Below are 25,570 nucleotides of genomic sequence, written 5' to 3' on the forward strand. Positions count from 1 at the left end.
AACCAGATCGCTCCAGCCACCTGAACAAGAGCTTTTAAACCGATTCATTTGTTTAATTGATGTTTAACATGCGGATTACATTTCCTAATACAGTCACCCCAGAGCTGCCTAATCCCTGCCCAATCCCATTGGAGACCGAGGGACTGCCACTCTGCATTTGCATTCACGTTTCTCTCAAACTCCGGACACGAGTTCATTCAAACCCACTGAGAATTGGTTTCCAGTCGTCGAGCAGGGAAACCAGCTGAAGAAACGGTCTCGCTATTCTTTATTAGAATGAAAAAGTAAAGCATACTGGAAAATATGCGGTATAAAGGTTTTCTCTGTAGGCCTGAGAATGAAGGGTGTGTCGAGCTGTTATTTATCTTAACTTTCTTCCATCTGTTTGATGGGAAATCCTTTGTTTGTTTAGAAATGTGTAATCTCTGCAGTGAATAGCAGGATCTCAGTTCTGGAGAGGGTGTTCTCTCCGGTTCAACTCAACAAAGAATGGGCTGAATGGCCTCCTTTCGTTTGTAAACTTTCTTATGTTCTTATGTTCTTAAATCCAGAGTTCTAGCTCGAGTGTATGGGTTAAGGAAAGGTCACGTTTACATGGCAGATTATTTGCTAGTTTTGCAACATATTTTCATTGTCCATTTGAAAACACTCAATGCAGAATTAATGGCCATTAACTGGCACTCAGTTGTAAAGGTGAAGGAAATCAACACATTCATAAATAGGTGTGTGATGGGGTGCCAGCTCGCCCCTATAATCTGTGTTTATTATTGTTATTGTTACTGTTGAATTCTTGTTTGTTTTGGATTGGCAGGGAGGGGGTTAAATTCCTCCCTGTAAAATACATGTGAGAATGTGGCTGGAGCCTTAAGTGTTTAATTGTTAATTATTAGTTAATTGGGCTCCAGCCACAGACTATAAAAGACAGCTGAAACCCTTTGTTAGGGGGAGGGTGATTTGGAGTGTTTTGTTTGAAGATAGAGATAGAGATAGAGATAGAGATAGAGATAGAGATAGAGATAGAGATAGAGATAGAGATAGAGATAGAGATAGAGATAGAGATAGAGATAGAGATAGTTTTGCCCTTGTGCCTTTTCATTTGTGTTTTGTCAATTAAAATATTTTGGTTTTACTGCATTTTCTGTCTCTGAGTCTTCCCTCTGCGGCTATCCTGCCACAAGGTGCGTTTTGATTTATTTAAACACAAATATTAGCACGCTGCTACCGAGAAACTACAGTCTATTAAGAACTATGAACCATTTTGAGCTTTGAGGTGTTTGGTCTCTAATCTGGGGTTTTAAAATGTATCAAGGCAGTGGATTACCGTACCAGTTATACCGATTAAAAAACAAATAAAAGACTGTACAATAGAGTCTGGTTTCATTGTAAAAAGTACAGTTATGCAATTTCATTATATTACTTTGTACAACAGCCTTCTTATCAAACCTGTCCATTCAAGTCAGACATCTGTTAAGCGTAAACCCTCAGTCATGACGAATGGGAGTTAGTATGGTAGATGCAGCATTCTGTTCACAGACAAACAGGAAGTGGGCGCTAAGCAGGGAACTAAAAGCACTGACCCGTTAAGAGAAAGTGCTGAACAAACACTGTGTTTGGTTGTTGCTGTTCAAGGAAGCTCCACCTAAAACCCCTCCAGTCAGCACACGCAAAGAGATTAGTTTGGGGTTTGTCTTGCTTCATTCTACAGAATCCGATCCAGTCTATAGGAGATTTATAATGTTACAAATGGGGTTATCAAATAGGGGTTAATATTCACAACATTGGTTGTAACTGTTGTTAGCTTCCTAACCATCAAGCTAGGAAAGTTTCATGAATATCAAATGACAGGGTGTCCCCTAAGTCAGGGATATTGGTGATCTCTCAGTTTCTTTCAGTTGGGGAAAACCCGTTAAGGAAAGAGGAACGAATTCAGATCATTTTGACGTGTGGTGCTCATAGATAATGGGGGTGGGGAGAACATCCTTTTAAAAAAGGCAGAATACATGGCATTGCCTACGATGTCTGATTTACAGTAATAAAAAACAGACCCAGATCTTGAAACTGCAGTGTTAATAGGACTTGCCGAGTCTAGTAGAGGCTCCAGTCTAGAAAGGACACCCCTGTGCTTATACAGGCACTGTCCTTCAGGAGCGCCCCCCCAGATCCGCTGGAGGATTCGTCGTCAGTCATGGGTCTGGGGTCTGCAACACTCGGACAGACAACCCAGCATCCTTTGCCGCAGCCTGATCTTGCCTCGCGGCTTCATGTTGGCGTCACACTCCTGCGCCTTCAGCCTGGCGTAGTAATCCGAGAACTTGTTGAAGAGGATGGAGATGGGCATGCCGTTCAGGATGATCCCGAAGGAGATGCAGCCGAACGCCACGATGCGGCCCAGGACAGACTCCGGGACAGTGTCCCCGTACCCCACTGTGGAGATGCTGACCTGCGGAGGATGGAGAGGAAAAATCGGGAAAAACGTCAGTACTGGGGTAAGCAGTGTGGCCAACTGGTTAAAGCTAAGACACAGGGAATCGGTGTGGCTTAGTGGTTTAACCTGAGGGACTGGGAGGCAGCCTGGCTTAAGGGTTCAGGCTGAGGGACTGGGATGCAGCGTGGCCTAGTGGTTTAAGCTGCATATGACAGTACAGTTGCCTCATAAGCTGCAGTAAATGGAAAGCTGATTCAATTAACAGCTCTCCGCAGTATCTCTACCTGCCAGTGGCTGTCTGTACAGTTTGTATTAGTTCTGTATTGGCTCCCACTTTCTGAGCTATTCCTGACAGTGTCTCCAGCTGTGTGACAGATTTCTACTCCCTGCAGACAATTGCTTGAGTAGAAATATTTATTCAAATACAAAACTTTTACCGGCGTAGGAGTTTATAGGCCACACCCTGTAATCATGTTCAGGTTTTACATAAAAAATATAATTAATGACCTTTACTACAGTTTCATAGGCAGCAGTGTGGGGTTGTGGTTAGGGCTCTGGAATCTTGACCGGAGGGTCGTGGGTTCAATCCCAGGTGGGGGACACTACTGCTGTACACTTGAGCAAGGTACTTTACCTAGATTGCTCCAGTGAACTGTATAAATGGGTAACTGTATGTGAAAATAATGTGATTATCTTGTAACAATTGTAAGTCGCCCTGGATATAAATAATAATAACAATAGTGCTTTTGTTCATTATCTTATTACATAAAGAAATCAGTGACGTAACGCAGAATTAATCCCATGTACAAAGCATTCTCCTAGTACAGATTTTGTTGAAGGCTTGTTCTGTGCACATCAGTCTAATGAGTTTTTACATTACTCACACACACACAGCCGCCTGGAGGGCAGCTATTGTCATTGTTCTTCTCTTTTCATTTAAAGTGGGAATTTGACATTCTTTCCATAAAATATTTCTACACATCACTTGTTGGGATCACCCCTAGAAGAGGCAAGAGCCACAGGAAGGGAGATATGGGTTCAGATTGGGTAGCAGGGGGGACCCTCAGAGTACCACGTTCAGTATCATTTAAAGCTAGGATTTATTTGACCTCTCAAGATGATCTTTATACAGCAAGTACTCACCGCAGCCCACCACCACGCGTCAGGCATGCTGCTGAAGGGGGTGCCGGGGACATCGTGCTCCACAGAGTGCATGAGCGCGGAGAAGGAGAAGATACCCATGGCGATGAACAAAAAGAGGCAGCACACCTGCTGGTAACACTGGCGGATGGTAAAGCCGAACGCTCGGAGTCCCGTGGAGTGGCGTGCCAGTTTCAGGATGCGGAAGATCCTCATGAGCCGAATGATCTTCAGCACCTTGGTCGACTTCCTCACCTGCTCCATGGTCTCCAGGTCCTCATTGAAGTCCATGTCCATCTGGATAGCAATTTTCTCAAAGGCTATCTGGACGTAGAAGGGCAAGATGGCTACCAGGTCCACAAAATTCAGGGGGCTGAGCAGGAACTTCTTGATGTTGCAGGTGGAGACCAGCCCCATGAGGTATTCCACAGTGAAGAAGATGAGGCAAATGGTCTCCACTTGGTTGATGTAAGCCTTCCCGCTGGAAATCTCATCCACCGTGTTGAGGGTCATGGTCACAATGGAGAGAAGCACGAAGATGCTGGCCACAATGGCAAACGCTTTGGCCCAGGTGGAGGAGTAAGGGTTCTCTGCAAGGTTCCAGATGTTCTTCCGAAGCTTCCCCAGGAACATGCCTTCAAAGTTCTCGTCGTTCTCCGGCTCGACCTGGGCCAGCAGCTCTCGCTGGACTTTGAGGTCGTCCGTTATCTCGTCTGTCTTCTCCTCGAAGAGGATCCGACAGCAGCGGGGACTATACTTTATGTGCAGACCCCAGTACTCCAACTCCTCCTCAAAATGCATCGGACACAGCTCCTCCATGATCCACAGCACACTGCAGCGGTAGAAGTGGAAGATGTAGTGAAAAAAGGTGGGATCCCGGTCGAAGAAGTACTCATTTGTGAGCACGGAGTAGTCGTCGCACAGAGCCAGCTTTTTCACTGGGTCCCTGCACAGGGCCAGGCGTCCGATGCGGGTGCAGGGATAACGGGCTGCCATCCTGCTGGAGATTTTGAAATGCCTGCCTCCAATGTTGAGGTTTACTACGCTTTGCTTAGCTCGAGGGGAACTGCGGCGCCCGTGACCCTCACAATCCTCTTCACACCCCTCCTCGTTCTCTTCTCCACCCCATTTGTCAGCTTCATCCAGATCCTTCATGGAGGTCCACTGCTTCACGGAGCTGTCCAGAGCGAAGGGGAAAGCATTATCGTCCTCCTCAAGGCTCTGCGAGAAGCTGCCAACGTCCCCGATCTTCAGGTTAGCAAACAGGCTGGAGCGTCTCTTTTGAAGCTTCTTCATGGTGTTTCTTCTGGGAGTCGCCAGTTTTTATTGTTTTTTTTTTTTTTTGCCTCCAAGATACTTAAAACAACAAGAATGTAATTCTAATGCACTTCTCTTATGAAAACAAGAGAGCACGAGATTGAATTCTTCACTGTTGCAGTTTTATTTGTAGAGGCAGTTCTGCCCCTTCTCGATCTCACCCTGCCCTCAGGTTCGCTGTTGGCTCAGCTTGTGGCTGCAAGAAGAGAAACCATTCTGCTTCAGTGCTGAGTAGCAGGGAGATGTCGCCCCCTTCCCCTTCTGCGAGGTTAATCCCACAAATGCCATTTTCTTAAGTACGGTTATAAATAAAGTCCGTGAGGATTATTGTCAAGCTGACTTAAGGATTTGGTTCCAGGAACCAGGGAGGCAGCTGTTAACTTCTTAAGACTATTATCATCTTACCGAGCTCTGCACCGCTCACCTTAAAGAATTAGCACGCATTCTTCCGAATGGAAACACAATTTCTAAAGGGAATTTTACATTGATATTATAGGAAGTTCACTGTGAACATTCTGAGCAGCAATTGAACGAGTCAGTGTCAGGGTCTGTTTTGACCCCTGCTGTTACTCAGCATTGACTGCCTCCGGGTCCTTTGTTCTGTTTTGACATTTTTTGGGGGGGGTTTCAACACAGCAATGCAAAGCATCCAGCTGCCTATAAAAAGTATAACGGTACAACATGCAGTACTACCAAAAGAAACTTTTGCATTCCCTTTGCAAACATTTTAACTACAAAGTCTTTCTCAATGTCTTCAAAGGATATGGTCACATTCTTCTCCCCTCAGGGTTTGCTGTGGTCAGTCTCTTCAAGTGTGTGCTGGTTTTGCATGTAGCAGGCATGAATCTGCTATAGGGGGGAGTGCATCAGGTGCTGTTTGTAGGGATGCATTTATTTAGGTTTGTATTAGCTATTAGATTTTAGAATATATCTCATTGAATTAACTTAACGTAAAGGTACATTTTGGGTTAAAATCTTGGATACAAAATCTTGCTGTCCACTGTTAGAATCATAAACATATTGATAAACATCTTCCAAAAATAGTAAAACAAGTTTTCACTAATGATTCGTTTATGATGGGGTAATAAAGAGTTAACTCCTTCAGGGAAGATCTGGATAGCGTGAGATACTTCTAATGGATCAATTAAAATGACAAAAGGTAATTTTACCCCAAATACAAAGAGATGTGGGAAAGGTTTTATGGTGAGGTTCTTGGCCCAGGTAGGGGAGAGAGTCTCTTTGATGTAAAAGTTGCAAAACTAGTATTTTTCTGATGTTATCTCAAGAAACTGTATTTAAGTTGAAGAGATACCCCATGTTCTTTGTATCCTTCAACCGCTAGCAAGAAGTCTACCTACTAACTACACACTATGTCTTAATAAAGAGATATACTATGTTGAATTTTCTAATTATTTTATTACACTTGTACAGAAAAAGGAAGAGAAGGGACTCAAAGAAATAAATAACCCCTCATTCTTTTTTCTACACTGTTAGCCACATAAGCAAAAGAGGAGAAAATGCAGAAGTTGGAAAATAAGTTCAATACGACAGAGTAAAGCATACGAAATAGTATGGGTAAGAGAAAGGCCGAGTCCACAGCCAGCAGGAGTAAACAGGGTAAGTGTAAAGCAGAGGTGTTCACTTTTTAATCAGCCTGTGTTCTTAAGGAGAAGGTTTGCTTGCAGGTTGAGGTAACTCTAAGACCCAGAGTGCCTTATTGAAAGCCGTGTTACTATCTGTTACAACATGAACAGAGGTAAATGCAATTTAAGACAGTTCACTAGTATCTGACCCTGGGCACGTTTCGGACCCTGTTTGACGACTTGAACACACAGGACAGCTGCTGGAGGTGCGGAGAGCAGGAAGCAATCTTATTACACATGCTTTGGAACGGTTGGGAATCTCGGAGTGGCTGCTATTCGATTTGGGAAGACAGGGATAATTCTGTGCATGCAGGAATGGGAATCAGTTTTATTTGTAGTGTTTATTAGTAGTCCCAAAATACAAAAACTGTGATACAGAGATTATATTATATGCTAATAATTGGCGAAACATATCTAATAAAGGGATCAGAACTGAGATGGGGGTTCTGTATACTGTATCCACACAAACACACAGATGCACAAAAACAATAATTAAGGCAGTTTTCTTTTTAATGCTGAATTCTTTTTAGGAAAAAAAAAAAATTTAAACTTTTTACAAATTAAATAAGCCCATTATGAATGAAGTGAAAATGTCAGCATCTGAGAATTATTATAAATAAATGTACCTTTTCCTCATTCAAACTAATGCTGTGCCAGTTCATACCATTTGAGAACTAATAAAAAAAAAGTCAAACAAGAAAAAATAAATAAATACAATAAATGATTTACGTAATCCAGTAAATCATTTACTAATATATCAGATTGCCAGGTCAAACACCACATTAAACCCACACAATTTCAAACACTAATCTTCTACGCTCACTTCACTGACAGAAAGCCAAAAAATACAGAACATGTGCCAGCATGTTCAGTGATGCAAGAACAACACAGCACTGCCAGGGTGCTGCCTTCACAGTAACACTGCACTGCCCCCTAGTGGCAGCCAGTGATCCAGCAGGAATGCCCCCACCACCACACCCCTGATCAGTCAGGCTATGAAAGAGTCCAGCCCAGCCCCTCTATGCATTTCAATAGCTGTTGGGATTTCTTGGTGCAATGTAATTAAGTAGAGGCATCACACATTACAGCTCCCAGCAAGCCCATTTGAAGTTGCTTGAAATAAACAAACCGGGAACTTATTTGAAATATATTAGGATCTAATTTAAATGAATACAAGGACTGATATAGAGGCACTATAGTAGACGTGCATTTAACAGCAAGGAGTGTTAACATCTTTAAGTGCCACAACCTCCTTAGTTTCAGCAGTGAACGGACAGACCCCCCCACCCCCAGTACAGCAACTCCTTGCAAGGACCAGAAAACCAAAAACACCCGTCAGTCTGTCAGTAGAAATATCCCAGTCATGGGTATGTTCCAGCAACGATGCGTCAATCAATGTCTGCTTCCAGCCTCAAGAGGGCGCCCTGTCAAACAGAAGCAGAAATCAGAACGATGCTCAAAACCTGTTTGTAGAGCATTCACCAGCGCACACTCCAGTGCACAGCGCATTCACCATCGCACACTCCAGTGCACAGCGCATTCACCATCGCACACTCCAGTGCACAGCGCATTCACCATCGCACACTCCAGTGCACAGCGCATTCACCAGCGCACACTCCAGTGCACAGCGCATTCACCAGCGCACACTCCAGTGCACAGCGCATTCACCAGCGCACACTCCAGTGCACAGCGCATTCACCAGCGCACACTCCAGTGCACAGCGCATTCACCAGGGCACAGTGCATCCGGTATTTTACAGCATGGGTGAGTAATTGGCTTTCCCTTTCTGCAGCATGGCTGGGTATGTAAAAAACCTCTTTAGAAATAAGGGCACGTCAGTGCTGTCCAGTGCTATGCTGCACAATACAACGCCATTTCATTGTTATACGGCATCTTGTCTTGATAATAAAAATATCCAAGGTTATAAATTATGCTGATAGTAATAATACATGAAATACACACATAAGACTCTCTGCTGCATCGTCACCACCTCCCAGTCCCCTGCCTGACTGACTCGCCTCTCGTTGTGTGGACTCGGACCGGTTCTGTGGCACCAGGGGGTCCTGGGACTGCTTGAGGAACGTGGCCCCGTGCAGAGAGATGGATCTGGTGGGGCTGAACTCCACTCTCCACCACCAGACCAAACAGCTGACCAACAGCAGACACAGGACCACTGCAGACACAGGGGGAGAGGAGGGGGGAGCAGGGAACACATTTGGGAAATGGGCAAACCGAAAGTGAATGGGGCAAACCAGAGTTTGCGTTCTTATTACATATTTTGGATCTGTGTTATCTAGGTGATCAGAAATTAAAAAAAAATAAAAATAAAATAAAACACATTTGTGAAATATCATAAGTTATCAGTATAAATGAGCATGTGATTTTGTTTGCCACAACTGAGACATTACAGTCTGTTTGTTTTTCCACCAAGATCTAAACATCAGACTTGAAATGCTCTGGTGTTACTGAAACTAGAACGGGTTGACAGATACTGGGTCTATGGGCTCCTGTACATTAAGGGCTGAAACAGAACAGAGAGCTCACCGATCAGGGCCAGGATGCTGAAGAAAGTGCCATCGGTACCTGGGGGGTCTGGAAAAAAGCATCGGTTAGAGGGCAAGGCTTCCACTGTGGGGGGGGGGGGGCTCGTCACTTTACTACAAACAGAAATGCAGTGTTAACGAGAAGCTTGCTCACCACAGAGAGGAGGAGGAGGAGGAGGTGGAGGAGGAGTGCTGCTTTTCTGGGTGGAATGCAGGGCCCCGGGTTCGAGGCAGGTGAATCCTGGGGCGCCCGTGTGTTCAGGGGGCGTCGGCACACACAGGAACTCGCAGACAGCTCCCTCTCCCGCACACGCACTCCAACCTGCGAACACGGACGCAGCGTGAGGAGCCACAGCAAACTGCGCTCCCTAAAAAACAGGACAGACCCCCTAGTGTCGTACCCTCTGGCTGCAGGACGGGGTGGATCAGAACCAGACCCCTGGGGCTCACGTTCGAGACCAGCTCCCTCAGGTCAGAACCGTTCAGCTTGGTAGCGCTATAGATGGAGTGCTGACCCTCATCGCTCCAGAACACGCGACTCTGAGAGATAGAGAGAGAGAGAGAGCTTCACTCACTTATGCCAGGGACAGTGGATGCATTGACCAACGTTCTTTCAGATTTCGCTGTGGAGCACAGCCAATGTTGCTTCCATACCTCGAAGACAGCCAGTGCAAAGGGCCTCCCCAGGTAGTCCTTTGATTCCAGAACCGTCCTGCGGTGCTGACCGTCCAGCCCCACCCGGGAGATGCAATGAAGCTGGGAGTCCACCCAGTAGAGGAAGGGTTGTGTGGGGTCTGGGGGAGGCAGATCAATCTTTTAAACCGTCCGTAGTCAATCGCTCCGTTCACTTTAGAATAAAGCATTCCAAGCCTCCACAAATCCGAGCAACGCGTACATACCCAGAGCAAGAGCGACCGGTCTCTCGATGCCAGAGGAGACCAGAGTCACCCTGCCTCGCCCGTCCATGCCAGCCCTCTCGATCCTCGCAGGGGTGCCAGCATCTGACCAAAACAGGAACCTGCGAAGGGGAGATTGGTTTCCAGTGGGTGGAGATCTGGAAGCACCAGGGTCTGTATAATATTCTTCTCACTGGTAAGGTTGTAAACTCCTCCGTTTAGTTTACTGCTAATAAACTTTTATAATAAGCCTTTTGTTTGTAAATCTAAAGCGGTTTTATTGCCAAAGCAAAGTAAAAGGGTCAGTTATACCTTACTGGAAGAGTGTATTGTGTTCTCCTCAGCAGTAAATGCCATATGCTGTTTTATTACTTCATATCCCCTTCAAGTCTGTGTGCTCCATGTTAAGTTTCCTATCTACAGAGTTCACGCAAACTTGTTTTAATTTATAAAAACGTAATTTAAAAGAACATCTTTGTGTGGCTCACCCAGACAGTGGCTGCACGGCCACGCCCCACGGCTCAGACAGCCCACCAATCAGAACCTTGCGTCTGTCTCCGTCCAGCGAGGCCACGCTGACGGAACGGGAGAGGGCGTCGGTCCAGTAGAGCAGCCTGTGGATCCAGTCCACAGCGACCCCCTGTGGTGACCCCACTCCACTCAGCACAGGCGTGGTCACCTCTGCCCCCTCCTGGGTGGTCCTGAAAGGACAAGAACAATTCAGAAATGAACAGACACACAGCATTGCACAGTATAGCAATGCATTTTAAAACAGGGTCTTCTGCCTGTCTTTGCCAGTCAAACGGCAGTCACTATCGGCTATGGAATCATGAAACAGAGTGACTGCATACATGCATCATAAAAAGGCAACAAATGACAACTGAAGCTACCCTAATCGCACTTCAATTCAGACACGCTACTTTGAAGATTATAGTAAAAGCTAGACTGGATCAAACCCAGTGTCTTACTTACTTGTACACTGCTGAACAATCCCAAGTGCCTTTGAAGTGAATAAAAGCTGCTGAACATAGTTTGCAGTGCCAGGGTTACACAAGGGTGCAGTTACCTGTAGATAGAGCCCAGTTTCGGGACGCCCCAGTACAGTGCGTTTCCCGGGATGTCAGCAGCCATGGCCCCAGCCCCCGCCGGGCTCCCCGAGATCTCTCTGTACTTCCGAGCGCTCATATCGAGCAGCCTGATCCCACTGTCACTGCTGAACACAACCACGGCCTCCCGTCCTGCAGAGCAAAGGGCATGACAGTCCTACAAACACCAGCACACAGCCGTCCAGTCTACTGGGCACGTGCAACCACTCAATCGGAAAGCAGGTGCCTTGTTGAGATTGTGTTTATGTCGTCTAAAAACTACAACTATGGCCAACAGTTTGGAATTTTAGGATTGGCGGCATAATAATAAAAATTAAAAAAATATGAACATAATTTTGATCTTTTATTTAACAGAACTACAAAATGACAGCGCAAAAGCCTCCCGGAAGCCCACCCATAATAGTAGGACAGTATTTCATGACACTTTTTGAAATGTCACATTTTCTCATTTTTGCCACGTTTTTCGTGAAGTATATGGAAAACTACTAAAGCGGTCTGTAATTTAAATAGGTTAACGTAACATTGTTCACAGGTGTCATTCGACTTTATGAAGCAAAATGAGTTGTGACACATTGGCCAGAGCTGTTGTGACACAAGCATTCTACCCCATTGCTTACCAATAGTTCAGCATCAGCCAAATAGGCTTCAACAACAGCTTGCAGCATTAAAAAGAAAACAATCTTCAAGCTGTTATAACTTCACAAGATGGCACTGCTCACAGCACCTACCTCGGGCTCTGCACTCCCCAGATTTGGGGCTTCTGAGGTAGCCCTGGTGGCACTCACACCTGTAGGTACCATTCAGGTTAACGCAGAGCTGGCTGCACATGTCCGGCTCCGAACACTCGTCTATATCTGTGCAAACAACAAGAGGGAGCAAAGGAGAGGTTACCCTTCAGAGTGGAAGGCTATTAATGTCATCCAGAACACTTCTCACACAGCTTCAAATGAGGGGACAATTCAGGCTGCTAGCTATAACTGATCAGCCAGGCTGTCCCTTAGTCCTCACTTCCGACGTTTATATAACAGAGGAAACTGCAACCCTCTCAATCCGCTCAGGCTACACTGTGTGTCGATCCTCAACGCGTTCAGAGTCTCCATGAGGGCCCGGTTGTTCTTGGGTGTTTAGTTCCACTGGTGGTTAGAAAACCTCCCGACTCACCCTCACACTGGGTGTCCCTCACCAGCCTCATCCCTTCAGGACAGTCGCACACGAAGCCCCAGGGCAGGTCCACACAGAGGTGCGAGCAGCCAGCATTCCCCTCCCGACACTCATCGCGGTCTGAGCGGAGAGGAACACAGCACGGGTCAGCCAGACCGGAGGATCTCACAAAACAAACAAAGAGCTTGAAGCTGTTTAAACCACTCTGCCTCATATTATCCTTACCGCATTCTTTTTCGTCATGCCCGTCCTTGCAGTCGGTGGAGCGATCGCACCTCCAGGATTGAGGGATGCACTCCCCCGTCCCGCATCGGAAATCAGAGCCGGGGCAGGTTCTGGGGGGCGGCCGCGGGGTCCCGCAGAGCTCGGCTGCTTCGTCAGCCCCGCCCGGACAGTCACGGACCCCGTCACAGCGCCTGGTCTCAGGGAGGCAGGCGTCAGAGTCCAGGCAGCGGAACCAGCCCGAGGGGCAGAGAGGGCAGCCCACCTCATCACTCCCATCCCGACAGTCATCCCGGCCGTTACAGCGGAACTGAGCCGAGACACAGCGCCCGTCGGCGCAGCCAAACTCATCTGCTTTACACAGCGCCCTGCCTGCAGAGGAGCAAGGTATGTCAGGGACACCCTGCACACGTGGATTTGTAGCACACACTGTGGTGCAAGTGAGATGGCTGCTGCTCTCAGGACTTATTTTTGGCAACGCAACAATTAAAACAATGAATCAACCAATCGATTACTGATCGCCACAGCTTTTATTCCGTGTGCCTCGATTTGAATTATTCATTGATATGAAAGCGAGCCTCAGGCAGCTAGCTAACCAAAAACACAGGATTTCTTACACTACAGCTGTTCCACGGTTTTTGCGGTGAGATACAGCAGCATCTCATAACAAAGTTCTCTCAATGCATGTTTTGTGTTGCTGTGTTCGTTAATATGCATCTGCTGGTTTTCAGTGGGCAATCCACGGGGGCAGAGCTGTGAATTAGTGGGAGCGTACTTGCCGCAGGTATCTGGGAGCTCGTCAGATCCATCCTTGCAGTCCACAGTCCCGTCACACAGCCAGCTCTCGGAGATACAGTCTCCGTTTGCACAGCGAAACCCTGAACAGCTCACCTCCCCTGCAGGAGAATGAAGCAATAGCAAGAGATGGGAAACTCAACCACTTTGCCTGCTATCTCATGCAGCAAGATACCTCTAGTAACCCAATGCAATGGGAGTATCTGAAACTGTATTAAAAATGCATGCCATGTTAATCAAACCAACAGGTTCAGGGATGGAAATAAGACTCCTATTGCACAGCAGTTTCACTCGTTCCAGGTTTCAATACAAGCTCAATTTGCCCCCAGTATATAGGTAACTAGCTCAGCTGGGTCTTAATATTAAACTCATAGTAAAACCAGGAATGGATCAAACCACTACGCAATCTTATTTCCATCCCTAAGGTTTCACACCAAACGTGTTCCATGCATAACAAGAACACAGCGGGATAGAATAGAAAAGGAGGCCCTGAGAGAGACCCCTGCACGGTGTTTGCTGGTCATCACAAGCAGTACAGACCATCTGAAGACTCCTAACCTCCTCTGGATAGGAGTCTCCCATACTCACAGCATTGGGACTCGTCACTGCCATCTTCACAGTCCTTATCTCCGTCACACTTCCAGTTCTGGGGAATGCACTTCCCGCTGGCACACGTGAACTGGGAACGATGGCACGAGAGGACAGGGCTCCCTGCAACACACAAACAGGAGCGATTCCCCTTACAACACACTGAACACTGGAGTCCTCTGCAACAGGTCCACTGCACTCTGCATAGAGCTAACTGAACAAGGAAGGGGTCCCAGTACTGGCTGGAGGGTGTCCAGAAATTCCAACAATTCCGAGGCTGGATATCTAGAGGGATTGGTTTCCAGCGGCTAACGCTGCTAAGCGCAGGATTACTTTACATTGCCATATGAATATGATTATTAATAATAATAATAATAATAACCTAAATCACATTTTCAATCTTTTAGATGCTGCAGTGTGTATTTTCAAGCATTTTTCACAAAACAGCTCAAAATTGCTTTAACAAGTTGCTCAGAAGTTCGTGTTTAATGATCTTAAGTCGTGCAACGGGTGATGCAACTTGCATATACAGTTGCACTGACATCAATGCGTTTGCTGCAAATGTCTGGAGTCGATTTGCCCAAGCCCTGTATGTACAGTTGTGTAAGGTAATGGTCGTAATCCTTTTAGTTTGTTCTGAGACAAGGTGTACTGTATGGTATGCTCCTCAACCATGTAGGCGTGGGCACCGATACACGCGTTCAAACAAGCTATATCTTAATTGCGTGGCACCTTGCCATGTTTCATTATGTGTTACTAAATGAGAAACTTCATTCACTACGAATCAATGCATTATATATATATAGAAGGGGGCGATGTCGTAAAGGACAGTCCTTTCGACCAATTACACACAGAGCTAAACCAGAGAGGGCGGGAAAGCTAGCCCGCTAACCAATCGCTGCGGTATGAGGGCGGACACTTTATCGGACAATCCCGTGTCCTCTAAATGTTTTATTTAAAACATTGAAAATGTAATTGCGCCAAAAAAAAAAAAAAAAAGAGATGCATAATTATATAAATAAAAGACTCGCAAACTCACCCCATATGACGTCCGGTAAGTGCACATTTAGAAATATAAAAACCCACACGAGCTGTCCCACGCCGGTTCTGTGAACCATGTTTAACCGACTCACTAGACCGGTCTTCTGATGGGCGGAGCCGGAGCGTAGACGTCAACAACTCAGACACGTGTGGAAGAGGCGAAGCTAAAACATCTGCGCATGCGTGTGTGCTGAGGACGCTCAGTGCCGAAGATGTGCAAGAGCTGCTGATCAGTCATGTCCTTGTGTTTGCAACAACCTTTCATTTTGATAACACGGTTTAACGACGGTCTTTTGTAGGTTAGAAGTCAAATAATCCGAATCAGTCGATGCAAATATGAATATTAGTGAGAAACCTGGGTGCACTCGGGAAATCTTCGATTGATGTTCTGATGATTTTGTTTTTACACTACATTGACAAAACATGTTTGTTTTGTGGGCTCCTCATTATAGGATCAGTTTGCAGCGTACAGGATCACTTGATATCTGTTCATCAACACGCTTGTATGTGCAGACAAAACTAGGACAGGAAGTCAGGTAGACAAACGTTTCGGATAATGCTCAGGGGTGCAAGTCGTTTCGATAATTGGTACTAAATTATTAAACCCCGTCCTAATCAAACCCTCCTCACAAGACACGAACCGTCTCTCCTGTGTATGTGGATGAGTGTGGGAGGCTCACGCGAGTAGTCTAGACCCAACGAGAAGCGATCGTCATCTATGGTTGCTAAGGAATAATAAAATGTAAACGTGTCTACTGGCGCCAGAGTGTAATGTTGCTGGATGAGGAACCATGGCTCTAGAATGTAGCGAACATTCTAACTGATAATAAAATGCCTCAGCCAAGAAGGGTGACGCTCAAAACAAAGCAGTCTTGTTATGAGGTAACTTGTACTGTACATGTTTTATGTGAGGCGTGTCTTTAGTGCTGCTGCTCCTTGTTTTGAAGCCCTCAGGACACCCTTGTTAATGACGTTTCTTCTCACCAGCTGCGTTTCTGATACATAAAATAATTAAAAAAGGGTACACAACAAAGGAAACAGGCACATCTGTGTAAAGATATAATACATTTATTCAATTTAGCATTTTATTTGATGCTAGAATTCAATATGATACAATATGAAACAAGCTCCAGCTAATGATATGGACAGTGCACTCTGATGTTCCATCCAGTCACTCTCAGTTTTGTTATTACCAGAGGCTACAATCAGCTTTAACAGAACCAAGCCAGTCATCACGTTGCCAGTAAAGAGCTGGGTGACAGTGTTGGGGTACGTGGTTGGGCAGCGAAGGCTCTCCTGTTCCTCTTACAGGTACGGCTCATCCTTGGAAAGCTCCAGTTTCCTAGGTGGTGGCCCGGGGATTACTGGGCGCTTGGCAGCAACAGTTACACCAGATTCTTGGCTAAATTAAGAAAGTATAAAAAAATAAATAAAAATACATTACAGGTGAGCAGAAAAGTCGTACGGCTTTACCTTTAAGACTCTTGCAACCGTTACTAAACTCGGTGACGCTGGTGTGGCAGGTTAATAAATATGAATCTGTCATATAGAAATGCCAGGGCACAGGTGCAGAACGACGGGACACATTCTTTACCTGGTGCAGAATAACGGGCCAATGTAAAACTACATTCTTTCAAACACATGAAATGTTCTCTTTGCGCCGATTAGTGCTTGGGTTAGATATTGGCCTTATTTAAATCTTAAGATTAGAATTCGGATTCTCTCAGCTGGCCCGTCTTCCTGCACCTATGCTCTTGTCAGGCAATGTCAAGCTAACTCCATCTTCAAGCACTCACCTGCCAGTTTGAGTTCCTGCGACCAGAGCCTCATAGGGTGACATGAGGACTGTCGGCGGGGCAGACTCCCGGCGGCCGTCACGCAGGCAGTAGGAGTTTTGAGCAAACTTGTGGCTGGGGCCGACTGGGAGTTTGGGTGGAGGCTGGGTCCTGCAAAATTACAAATACCGCATTGGAAGAAATTATCAAATTTGCTTCAGTATTTTTTTGTTGTTGTTTATTTTAATTTTCATTTGAATTGGATGCATTTACCTTTTAGCGATCTCTGCGTACCGCAGCTGCAGTTTCGACTGGAGGTCTTGCTGCAACAAAACAAGACATTCGCCGTTAACAAAGTGACAGCATGGCTCTTGAGACGAGTAATCCAGTACAAGGTACAACAAGGCATTATCATTAATATTATATTAGATCTGGAAAAGCAGCAATGCGCTATAATGCATTTATTCAGACGTGTGTTTGCTAGAACAAGTAACAGGTAATTAAAAAATCGTATTTGATTTGGTGCACTGTAAATAAATACACTAATCACTGGTGAATTACTTTTTAAATGAGATCAAGTCAGAATCAAACATATAGGTAGCGGTGTGGACATACTACAAATAAAGCACATTTCTCCCAATTTTAAATGTCAGCTAAAGATTTCATTTACCCCTGAAAGCCAGTTTCGGAGTCTCTGTATAATTCTAGTAGCAGACGCCATCGCTGTTGTCAAGGGCAAGACTCGCGGGGCATCCTGGGAAGGCACAGCATTGTAGTTTTTAGGACTTTTTTCAGTTATTTAATAATTATTTGTTAATCGAAAATCTTTTTTTTTATATAACGAAGGCTAATAATTGACTTTAATGAGGGATGGATTGTTTGTATATTATTTTAATAAATATCAGTTTGGAGCTGGCCGAGGTCGCCGTAGCGCATGCTGGGAGCGCGAAGCTGTGTATTTATATTTGTCTCCCCGGTTCTTAATTTTTAAAACAGAGAACGGATTCAGAGAAATAATTTAATATTTGAAGTTAGATATTTACGGGGAAATAAATTAATTCAGGTTTGTTTGTGGGTATAAATACTCGTCGTCGACCCACGTGACCCCCTTTCTGTCTCAAGCCGCCATCATGGATGCCAGCCGTGTGCAGCCCATCAAGCTTGCCAGAGTAAGAAAACGATTCAAACCCGTTTTTACAACACGCTAGTTCAGCCGAAACGTGAAAAAAACTTTGCGTATGAACCAGTAATTACTTGTTTTTCTGTTTTCGGCGGGATGTGGTCTGATAAATGAGCAGTAAACATAGCCATGAGGGCAGACGCGTGATGGGCGCTCGCTGTTCAGCGTCTCCACATCATGCTGCACAAAATCCCCTTTTGAGAAATAGAGGCGCTGTCAACACTCGCTTTTTCTGCGTGATTTATGGTTTTTCACACGTTATTCGTTTAATATATGAACAGGATTCAAATTGAGATTTCGTAACTCGACCCCGCAAGCAACTCATTGTAACTTTATTTAGGCTGTTTTGGGGCGATGTGTAACTTTTAGTATTGCACGCTAGTGTTGTTGTTAAAACTGTCGAGCACTAATGAGGCGGCAGTCCAATATTGGATTGAAAAAAGTGTGCAGGTTAAAAAATAATAATAATAATAATTTGACGTATGGTTATAGACTATGTACACATTTCCAGATAGTCACCTTTTTAAAGTGCTTAATCTTATGAAAGACAGATGTCAACCCCACAATCCACACGTAGAAGTGTGTGTATTTTGTATGTATTTAAAAAAACAACACAATGCTTTTTACTCACAATACTTTATACATGTGGCCTGGTGTATACAAAAAGCAAACATCAAATGGAGATCAGTTCATTATTTTTACCGATAACTAATAGATTCATATTTTGCAAACGTGGGTCATTTTATTAATTATTATTATTATTTATTTCTTAGCAGACGCCCTTATCCAGGGCGACTTACAATTGTTACAAGATATCACATTATACATTATTTCACATTATACAGATATCACATTATTTTTACATACAATTACACATTTTTACAGTTGGGTTTTTACTGGAGCAATCTAGGTAAAGTACCTTGCTCAAGGGTACAACAGCAGTGTCCCCCACTGGGGATTGAACCCACAACCCTCCGGTCAAGAGTCCAGAGCCCTAACCACTACTCCACACTGCAATTGTGTTGTGATTTGAATACAAGTGTCGCTCTGTTTTCACTGCTTGTCATGTGCAGTGTAATGTGAATTGAGGCGGCAATGGCACTGCACTAGGTCGCACGAATCTCGCTATTTCTACCTAATGCAAAGGTAATGTAGGCGAAATAATGACCTTTTATATATTTCTTTCTTGCAGGTCACCAAGGTTCTTGGAAGAACCGGCTCCCAGGGACAGTGTACCCAGGTAAAGCAAGGGGTCCTTGAGTCGGTGTACAAAAAAAAGGGCAAACTCCTCCTTGTTTTTAATTCCAACCAAACACAAAGAGCGAGTGAAGTTAAACTGATGTCATTACATCTTCAGTGAGAACTGTTTTCAAAACTGGTAACATTTTTGCAACAAGTCAGTAAGATTAAGGGGGAGATCTTAACAGAAGGGATGTCGAATTATCAAAAAAATGAAACCAAGCCCTACATAGACATTTTGCGTTCTGGGGGTCTAGCTCTTCAAATGAAATGCAGTTTTTGTTTGGCTCTTAGGTGCGAGTTGAGTTCATGGACGACAGCAACCGCTCCATTATCAGGAATGTGAAGGGCCCAGTGAGGGAAGGGGATGTTCTCACCCTGCTGGAGTCTGAAAGGGAAGCCAGGAGGCTGCGATAGGAGGTAAGAGGCTCGTCGTCTTGTATACCCTTTACCAGGCTCCACGCGCTTCAGGGAGTGCCTGTGGCTCACCTGCATTGAAAACTCCCTGCAAATACAAACAAGGCACCTGAAGCTGGATGAATCTGCTACATTTATTGATTTAGTTTCAAGTGAAATGTAGCGCGTGTCCAGCCTTGTTTAGTAGTGCTCCTTCAAGCTCAGTAAAACTCTGAAGTAGGACTTGTTGACTCCAGTCCCAAGTGGCTGTAACCAGTCCATGTTTATTTGGCCTAAATATTCAAATTTAAATCTGTATTGAGCACAATGTCCAAAGACAATAGAGCATAAATCCAGGTCATGTTTCCGATGCTTCCTGTATATAATGTGTGTGTGATGCTTCACTAACCATGTTGCGTGTCTGTCCAATAATGAAAATACAACTTGGATTTCCACATTTTGTTTTGGGTTCAATATTTTGTCATGCAATCCTAACCCCATTTTCTTGTCTGATTGCAGTTCTTTATAAAGATGAGATGCAACCCAGACTGATGTGCCTGGTCGACCGTTTACCGCTCTACTGTACAATATCTTTGGCAATTGACAATAAATGAGTGATTGAAGCAGTTTTTCTGGGTCTTTATTACTGAAGAGTTAATAAAACCAACCACAATCTGTGCAGTTTTGCTTTTGTCTGCATCCTCATTTCTGTGCCAGAGTTGGCACTAAAGAATAATACAACAAAGTAAAAGTAGTAATTACTCAATATTTCAAATGCTATGTATTGAAATAACAGCTGCAGTATCAAATCAGGGCCACGCAATTGCAAGTAGACAGTGCAGTTTATTTTTTTTATTCAAAGCTCATATCAAAACTGATAAATACAAATATAATTTATACAGTGCATAAACAGATGTTAGTGCATTATCCTACTGTAATGGCTTCACTTATTTGACATATAAGAAATATAAGGGTATGAGTGTTTGAATCCAGCAGGTTTTGGTTACGGTGCGTGGCTTCCGTTTGTATAAGCTGTTTGAGTAGAGGTCTGCAAAATTAGATAATAAACCTACAGAAGCACTTTGTGATGGATGTCTTTCCAAATGCAATAAAGCCAGCTGCAGCGCTGTTGTACACGTTAAGGATTGTACACAATATTATAGCAATGTTGTAAACAAACAATTCTCGATTACAGATGAGTACAATTAAGGTTTTGGAAATAGATTTGTAGAAAAAAAATAAGATTACTGTATATTTAAAATATGGATACAAGTTTATATATGTATATATTGCTTTAGTATGGCTACAGATATATTTTATTTCCGTATAGTGCAGGGAGGTGGCCTTGGGCTAGTCCTCCTTTCGGTCCAGTTATCAGCCCCTCTTTGGCACAGTATTGGGCCGTGGCTATTCAACAGGTCATGGTCTTGTTGGGCTGGTGTGGCTTTTCATGGTGGTCTTTGGTGAGCCCTGCAATACAAAGAGAATAAGCAATCAAGCAACAAGAAGAGACCAGATTTCTACTCGCAGTATTAGGCTTATTAGTAATGAGACGGCCGTTTTCAGTTAATATTCTCGAGTCTGCACTGCAAAGTACAGCACGGCCCGCTCAGAATCAACAAACAAGATGGAAGCAGAAAAGCTCAAACACAGAGTCTGAACATCCAGAGCTGTACAACACAGCACTTTACCAGGATGCAGACTGACAAGCCACTGCATGGAGGGCTGTCAGTGTCGAGATGGTGTGAACAGGGGTCTGCAGCAACACAAAGCGAGGTGTAAGCGCCCCTTAACTGCACTGCGATGAGAGGCATGTTAAGAGAAGCCAGAGCTCCTAGCTGATACTCACGGCTGCCTGAGACTCAGCATAGTTCTTATGCGCGTAGAGCAGCACGGCGATGTCATTGTGCGCGGCCTCCAGCGCGATTGAGAGAGCATTGCTGCCATCCTAGAGGGAGGGAGAGCCACAATTTTACCTTGGTTTAAGGGAAATAACTTTTTTGTCCAATAATCAATACACAATTCCTCTAAACCACTAAATCTGGCAGTGAGTAATGGCAACCAAAGAGTTAACCCCATCTTGTTCCCTATGTAGAGTAATCCCCCCAATCTACTGTATCTAATCCCTTCTGTTAAAACACTTGAATGTCATTTTCTCACTCCCACCACTGCCCAGCTGCTTCTCTTTGATACACAATACATGCATTGCTAATTGATGTTAAGCACATACCAACCATATTACTCAGTATCAGCCAGTAAGTAAGGGGAGCTGGAAAAAGTTCCTGGAAGTTTCTGAACGGGAGCTTTATATTGTAAATAGCAGGTGTTTTTATCTATAGCTCTGGCCAAAAGTTTTGCATCACCCTATAGAATTAACAAATCTTCCTTCATAAAGTCAAGTGAAACCTGCTGAATAATGTTACGTTAAATATCGAATTAAACACCGCTTTGTAGATTTCTATATATTTGAAAAATGTGACATTTTTTAAATCTAAAATGAAATACTGTACTACTGTTATGGCTTCCGGTAGACTTGTGCAATATCATTTTGTAGTTTCTTTGATTACATAATGTTAAATAAAAGATACAAATTATCTTCATACAATACTAAAATTCTAGGTGATGCAAAACCTTTGGCCATAGCTGTATTTTTGCTAGACTTTTACCAGTGCCCTCAGAGAGATACCCGGCACAGCTCTGCTCTTACATTGTCTGCGATGGAGACGTCGCAGCCGGGCTGTGCCAGGAGCAGCTTGACGATCTCGGCGCGCCCGTGTTCGCTGGCGCACATCAGCGCCGTGGAACCCTCGTCATCCTGGATGTTGACGTTGGCGCTGCAGTCCAGCAGCGCTCGAACCATCTCCTGGCGCCCGTGGCTCACTGCCAGCATGAGCGCAGTCTGCCCAGCCTGCAGGGAGAGGGTGGGATAAGGAAGGTGGAACGTGACGTAGCGTAACCTCCACGCGGGGGAGGAGAGGCCTGATCACAGGGGTGTCTCATCAATCCCAGTCCTGGAGGGCCATTATTCCACTCCAGGTTTACCAGGTAAAATGAGATAATGAACTACTTGAGGGTCTGCATGGAAGTTTAATTGGTTCAATTAGGACAGGGTTGGAACAAAGACCAGGAGTGGAACGGCCAACTTTGGCAAGCCCTGCCTTAGATGAACCTGAAAAGAGTTTCCCAAACGCATCCACAGGAGCCTTTGCCACAGTACTAACTTTGTAATGTAAAAGCAAACTGTTATTGTACCAGGACTAGAACGATCTACAGTACTCCCTCGATAGTTCCCCATTCAATAATTCTCTATTTCTAATAGTTTATTCTTAACATTGCTTAGTGAACAAGGGCCTAGGATGTTTAAGCAATATTTCTGTATAAATGTAATAATAATAAGTTGCTATAACAGGTATATAAACCTGCCTGGTGTTCTTGGTTGAATGGGAGGCAGACTTTGGATTTGATACTTGGCTAGTGTATTCTTGTAATAGCGCCCCCACCTGGCTGGCCTTGGCGTTGACGTTGCCCAGACTGAACAGCTTCCTGATGACCTTCATGTCCTCCTCCAGCTCAACCGCAGCCAGCGCTGCCAGCATGATGGCTGTGTAGCCGGCTTTGTTCTGGTGATCCACGCAGCACACACCTGATAGAGGGGCAGGACAGGGGAGACTGGAGTTACTCACTTCCGAATGGACGGCTAGCCTGCCTTGCTCTATGGAGAGTGTACAGCTCTGGCCAAAAGCTTTGCATCAACCTCAAAGTTCTACAGGGTGATGCAAAACTTTTGGCCACAGCTGTAGTTTGCAATACATAACCTCTTAAACCTTGGCCAAGGTAATCATGGAAAACACCAACTAAATGTGCATGGTGGAACGTCAGCGTAATTTCAGGTTAGAGACCATGCACGGATGCACTTACTGCTGTCCTCGTTTGCATGACATTAAGCAGAACACACAAAACGACCAAATCAAGATCATGCTACCGCACACACAGTTGAACAGATACAATGAAACGATGGTACTGTTTCAACCTCAGCACAGACAGGAAAGGAACCAATGGGGGATGAGGAAAAGCTGGAATCACCTGGGAACAATACATGCACAGTTGGAACAGCTGAAACACTTGGGCCATTTACTGTAAAGAACCAATCAGATCCTTTCCTGAGGCTAGCTTGAGCTTAAATGTCCCTTCTCATTGCTAAGAAGAATGTGCCCCAGTACTGCACAGATGGATCTCAAAGCAATGCTGGTTTCCCCTTTCCCTGTGTGTGTGTGAGAGAGAGCGAGCCTGTCACTGACCGGTGTCCAGCAGCAGCCCCACTATGGCGAAGTTGGAGTGCGAGACGCTGTAGTGCAGTGCCGTGTTGCCATTGCCGTCCGCCATGTTGACCACGTGGCGCAGCAGCGCGGGCGAGACTTCGGAGAATGCCATCAGGTAGTCCGCCACGCGGGCGGGGAGAGCTCTCCGGGAGCTGGACACCCAGAACCACTCCTTCTGGATTGTGTGTGTGCTGGACAGCTGGAGGAAAGAGGTAACGCTCAAGAAGAGCACTCCAATCATCAGGACAACACCCCAAGGAATCGAAATGATTTTATAGACATGCCTTGAACCCGGGAAAGGGGTGATTGCCTGCGTATGTGGACAAGGTAATCAAAACTCCCCATTGGGGGTGAGACCAATTATAGGTGTGTGTGTGTTTGGGGGCTTTCCCTTACAAACTTTAGTTTGAAAACTACAGTAATTGAAGACTTCCTATCAAAAGAAATATGGAACAAAGAGTGCTGGTAAATTACAGAACCTAGTATTTACTCAACACAACTGTGGCATTACTGTCGACAACATTTTAAAGACAACTGGATGAGGGGTGTTCAGGTCCGTCCATTAGATTTGCAGTTTTTTTTTTTTTTATTCCAAACAGATAACGCAATTGTGCATGCGATTGTTGCCGGGGGGCAGGAAGGACTAACAAATGAGTTTTGAAACTTAAACAGAAGATCCCGGGGAGGCTTACCACTTCCTTGCTTTTCAAAGCGTTGACGTCATCGTTCAGGTGGTTCTTCAGAATCAGACAGGCTTCGCGCATCTTCTTACTCAGCTCGAACCTGCAACACATTGACGTCCTGTTTAACACACTGCACTGTGCCAGGGGATCTTCGGCATTTTGTGGTTATATCGATACGCCAGTAGAAATGCAACACTGGTAAGACAATCTTTGTTTAAATGTAAGAGTATAGAAGTAGTAGAATAAACTCAGTAAATTCGATGACAGAAGTTTCGACTCCAGTAGGGTCTCAGTGCAGTAGAGAAGCAGAAGCCTTACTTTTCTTTCACGTCCCCGTTTTGTTCCGGTCTGGTCTGCTCAGCGTCGCTGTCGCTGTCCTCCATGTTGACGTTGAGCTCGTCCTCCGAGGTCTCGATCAGCGCCCCTGTCTCCCTGTCGCTGCTGTCCGTGCTGTCCCCTGCACCTGACGAGCTGCCCTCTTCCTCCTCCTCCTCCTCCTCCTCTTCACTCGACGTTGACTCATACCTGAGGGGGGCCCCCAAACACGAAATGTATAAGGTATAAAATGGTAAGTCCTCCTGTTTTGTGAGCAATTTTGGTTTCATTCAAATAATTATATTACAGCCACAGAGCAGACTGTGTGTATATATATATAGACACCCGGAGCCTGACTACCAGAACCATATTGCACCCCCTTCCTAAAAAAAGTCTGGGGGTTAAATTCTCAGAGCTATTTACTCCAAGTTGTTCTGCAGCCTACCCTCCGTTGAGTATCCCTACGAACTGCAGGCTCTTCTTGCTGCCCCCTGGCTCGACCGTGCTGGAGCTGCCTTTCTTCTTCATGATGGATTTCAGCATACCTGCGGGGGGAGACAGAGAGCTGAGAGGGGGGGCGTGTCTGAGAGCAGCAGCAGAAGACAGGAGAGGTTTGTTTCCTGCTCAGAGCCAGAACCTATAAAACTCCTCTTACAGTCACATCTCATCAAACCCAGTTGTCTTCCCACTTACTTTCACACTGTCGGTAAGCAGAACAATAATTCTGTGCAGTGCTTTGTGCAACTAAATCATAAAACCCCCAAGACTCCCCACCAGTCTCCTCAC

At 45.0% G+C, this 25,570-nt stretch overlaps 5 protein-coding genes across 10 annotated transcripts in view; 1 reads left to right on the forward strand and 4 right to left on the reverse strand.

The window, feature by feature from the left end:
* Positions 1 to 1,394: 1,394 nt before the first annotated feature.
* LOC131721879 (potassium voltage-gated channel subfamily V member 2-like) lies at positions 1,395 to 5,960 on the reverse strand. The gene is made up of 2 exons (XM_059015173.1): positions 3,569 to 5,960; positions 1,395 to 2,440 (listed from the first exon to the last, which is right to left on the reverse strand). Exons 1-2 carry the CDS (start codon positions 4,859 to 4,861, stop codon positions 2,180 to 2,182), a joined length of 1,554 nt encoding a protein of 517 aa, XP_058871156.1. The 5' UTR covers positions 4,862 to 5,960; the 3' UTR covers positions 1,395 to 2,179.
* Positions 5,961 to 7,012: 1,052 nt separating this feature from the next.
* On the reverse strand, positions 7,013 to 15,493 carry LOC117962266 (very low-density lipoprotein receptor-like). Of its 3 annotated transcripts, none has more exons than XM_059014754.1 (15): positions 14,876 to 15,493; positions 13,837 to 13,959; positions 13,229 to 13,349; positions 12,457 to 12,821; positions 12,232 to 12,351; positions 11,799 to 11,924; positions 11,031 to 11,202; positions 10,453 to 10,665; positions 9,968 to 10,086; positions 9,723 to 9,862; positions 9,470 to 9,608; positions 9,223 to 9,390; positions 9,070 to 9,117; positions 8,544 to 8,698; positions 7,013 to 7,949 (listed from the first exon to the last, which is right to left on the reverse strand). In XM_059014754.1, the coding sequence occupies exons 1-15, from the start codon at positions 14,952 to 14,954 to the stop codon at positions 7,914 to 7,916; spliced, it is 2,124 nt and encodes a 707-aa protein (XP_058870737.1). In that variant the 5' UTR covers positions 14,955 to 15,493; the 3' UTR covers positions 7,013 to 7,913. The 3 variants fall into 3 exon arrangements, with proteins under 3 accessions (XP_058870737.1, XP_058870736.1, XP_058870738.1); XM_059014753.1 differs by having other exon boundaries at positions 8,488 to 8,698; positions 14,876 to 15,490; XM_059014755.1 differs by lacking the exon at positions 14,876 to 15,493 and having other exon boundaries at positions 8,488 to 8,698; positions 12,457 to 12,825.
* A 436-nt stretch (positions 15,494 to 15,929) lies between these two features.
* LOC117401519 (NADH dehydrogenase [ubiquinone] 1 alpha subcomplex subunit 7) lies at positions 15,930 to 17,425 on the reverse strand. Its single transcript, XM_034002291.3, has 4 exons — positions 17,323 to 17,425; positions 16,926 to 16,975; positions 16,674 to 16,823; positions 15,930 to 16,279 (listed from the first exon to the last, which is right to left on the reverse strand). The coding sequence occupies exons 1-4, from the start codon at positions 17,371 to 17,373 to the stop codon at positions 16,183 to 16,185; spliced, it is 348 nt and encodes a 115-aa protein (XP_033858182.3). The 5' UTR covers positions 17,374 to 17,425; the 3' UTR covers positions 15,930 to 16,182.
* Positions 16,901 to 20,090, forward strand: LOC131721826 (small ribosomal subunit protein eS28). 2 transcript variants are annotated; one of them, XM_059014756.1, is made up of 4 exons: positions 16,901 to 17,047; positions 19,025 to 19,072; positions 19,366 to 19,491; positions 19,987 to 20,090. In XM_059014756.1, the coding sequence occupies exons 1-3, from the start codon at positions 16,916 to 16,918 to the stop codon at positions 19,486 to 19,488; spliced, it is 303 nt and encodes a 100-aa protein (XP_058870739.1). In that variant the 5' UTR covers positions 16,901 to 16,915; the 3' UTR covers positions 19,489 to 19,491; positions 19,987 to 20,090. The 2 variants fall into 2 exon arrangements, with proteins under 2 accessions (XP_058870739.1, XP_058870740.1); XM_059014757.1 differs by lacking the exon at positions 16,901 to 17,047 and adding an exon at positions 17,723 to 17,821.
* A 75-nt stretch (positions 20,091 to 20,165) lies between these two features.
* The window catches only part of LOC117966220 (KN motif and ankyrin repeat domain-containing protein 3-like), a 33,486-nt gene continuing 28,081 nt past the window's right edge, over positions 20,166 to 25,570 (reverse strand). For all 3 annotated transcript variants that reach the window (XM_059014752.1, XM_034911906.2, XM_034911905.2), the window contains exons 5-12: positions 25,230 to 25,329; positions 24,788 to 24,994; positions 24,479 to 24,569; positions 23,766 to 23,985; positions 22,968 to 23,110; positions 22,175 to 22,375; positions 21,317 to 21,415; positions 20,166 to 20,937 (exon numbers count right to left, since the gene is read on the reverse strand). In XM_059014752.1, the coding sequence (XP_058870735.1) occupies positions 20,887 to 20,937; positions 21,317 to 21,415; positions 22,175 to 22,375; positions 22,968 to 23,110; positions 23,766 to 23,985; positions 24,479 to 24,569; positions 24,788 to 24,994; positions 25,230 to 25,329 (1,112 nt within the window). In that variant the 3' untranslated portion in view covers positions 20,166 to 20,886. The remainder of the gene's footprint in view (positions 20,938 to 21,316; positions 21,416 to 22,174; positions 22,376 to 22,967; positions 23,111 to 23,765; positions 23,986 to 24,478; positions 24,570 to 24,787; positions 24,995 to 25,229; positions 25,330 to 25,570) is intronic.

This window comes from Acipenser ruthenus, chromosome 49, assembly GCF_902713425.1.
Source record: "Acipenser ruthenus chromosome 49, fAciRut3.2 maternal haplotype, whole genome shotgun sequence".
In the NCBI taxonomy this organism is placed as follows: domain Eukaryota; kingdom Metazoa; phylum Chordata; class Actinopteri; order Acipenseriformes; family Acipenseridae; genus Acipenser; species Acipenser ruthenus.

Coding starts and splice junctions, on each gene's coding strand:
- LOC117401519 (XM_034002291.3), bottom strand. CDS start 17,373: ATGGCGTCTGCTACTAGAATTATACAGAGACTCCGAAACTGGCTTTCA. Junction 16,976..17,322: donor TCCGAAACTGGCTTTCAGGG/GTAAATGAAATC, acceptor GTTTTGTTGCAG/CAAGACCTCCAGTCGAAACT. Junction 16,824..16,925: donor TACGCAGAGATCGCTAAAAG/GTAAATGCATCC, acceptor GTAATTTTGCAG/GACCCAGCCTCCACCCAAAC.
- LOC131721826 (XM_059014756.1), top strand. CDS start 16,916: ATGCATTTACCTTTTAGCGATCTCTGCGTACCGCAGCTGCAGTTTCGA. Junction 17,048..19,024: donor GACGAGTAATCCAGTACAAG/GTACAACAAGGC, acceptor TCTTTCTTGCAG/GTCACCAAGGTTCTTGGAAG. Junction 19,073..19,365: donor CCCAGGGACAGTGTACCCAG/GTAAAGCAAGGG, acceptor TTTGGCTCTTAG/GTGCGAGTTGAGTTCATGGA.
- LOC131721879 (XM_059015173.1), bottom strand. CDS start 4,861: ATGAAGAAGCTTCAAAAGAGACGCTCCAGCCTGTTTGCTAACCTGAAG. Junction 2,441..3,568: donor ACGCGTGGTGGTGGGCTGCG/GTGAGTACTTGC, acceptor CATCCTCCGCAG/GTCAGCATCTCCACAGTGGG.
- LOC117962266 (XM_059014753.1), bottom strand. CDS start 14,954: ATGGTTCACAGAACCGGCGTGGGACAGCTCGTGTGGGTTTTTATATTT. Junction 11,203..11,798: donor TGGGGAGTGCAGAGCCCGAG/GTAGGTGCTGTG, acceptor TTTGCTCTGCAG/GACGGGAGGCCGTGGTTGTG. Junction 9,391..9,469: donor CCCCGTCCTGCAGCCAGAGG/GTACGACACTAG, acceptor CCGTGTTCGCAG/GTTGGAGTGCGTGTGCGGGA.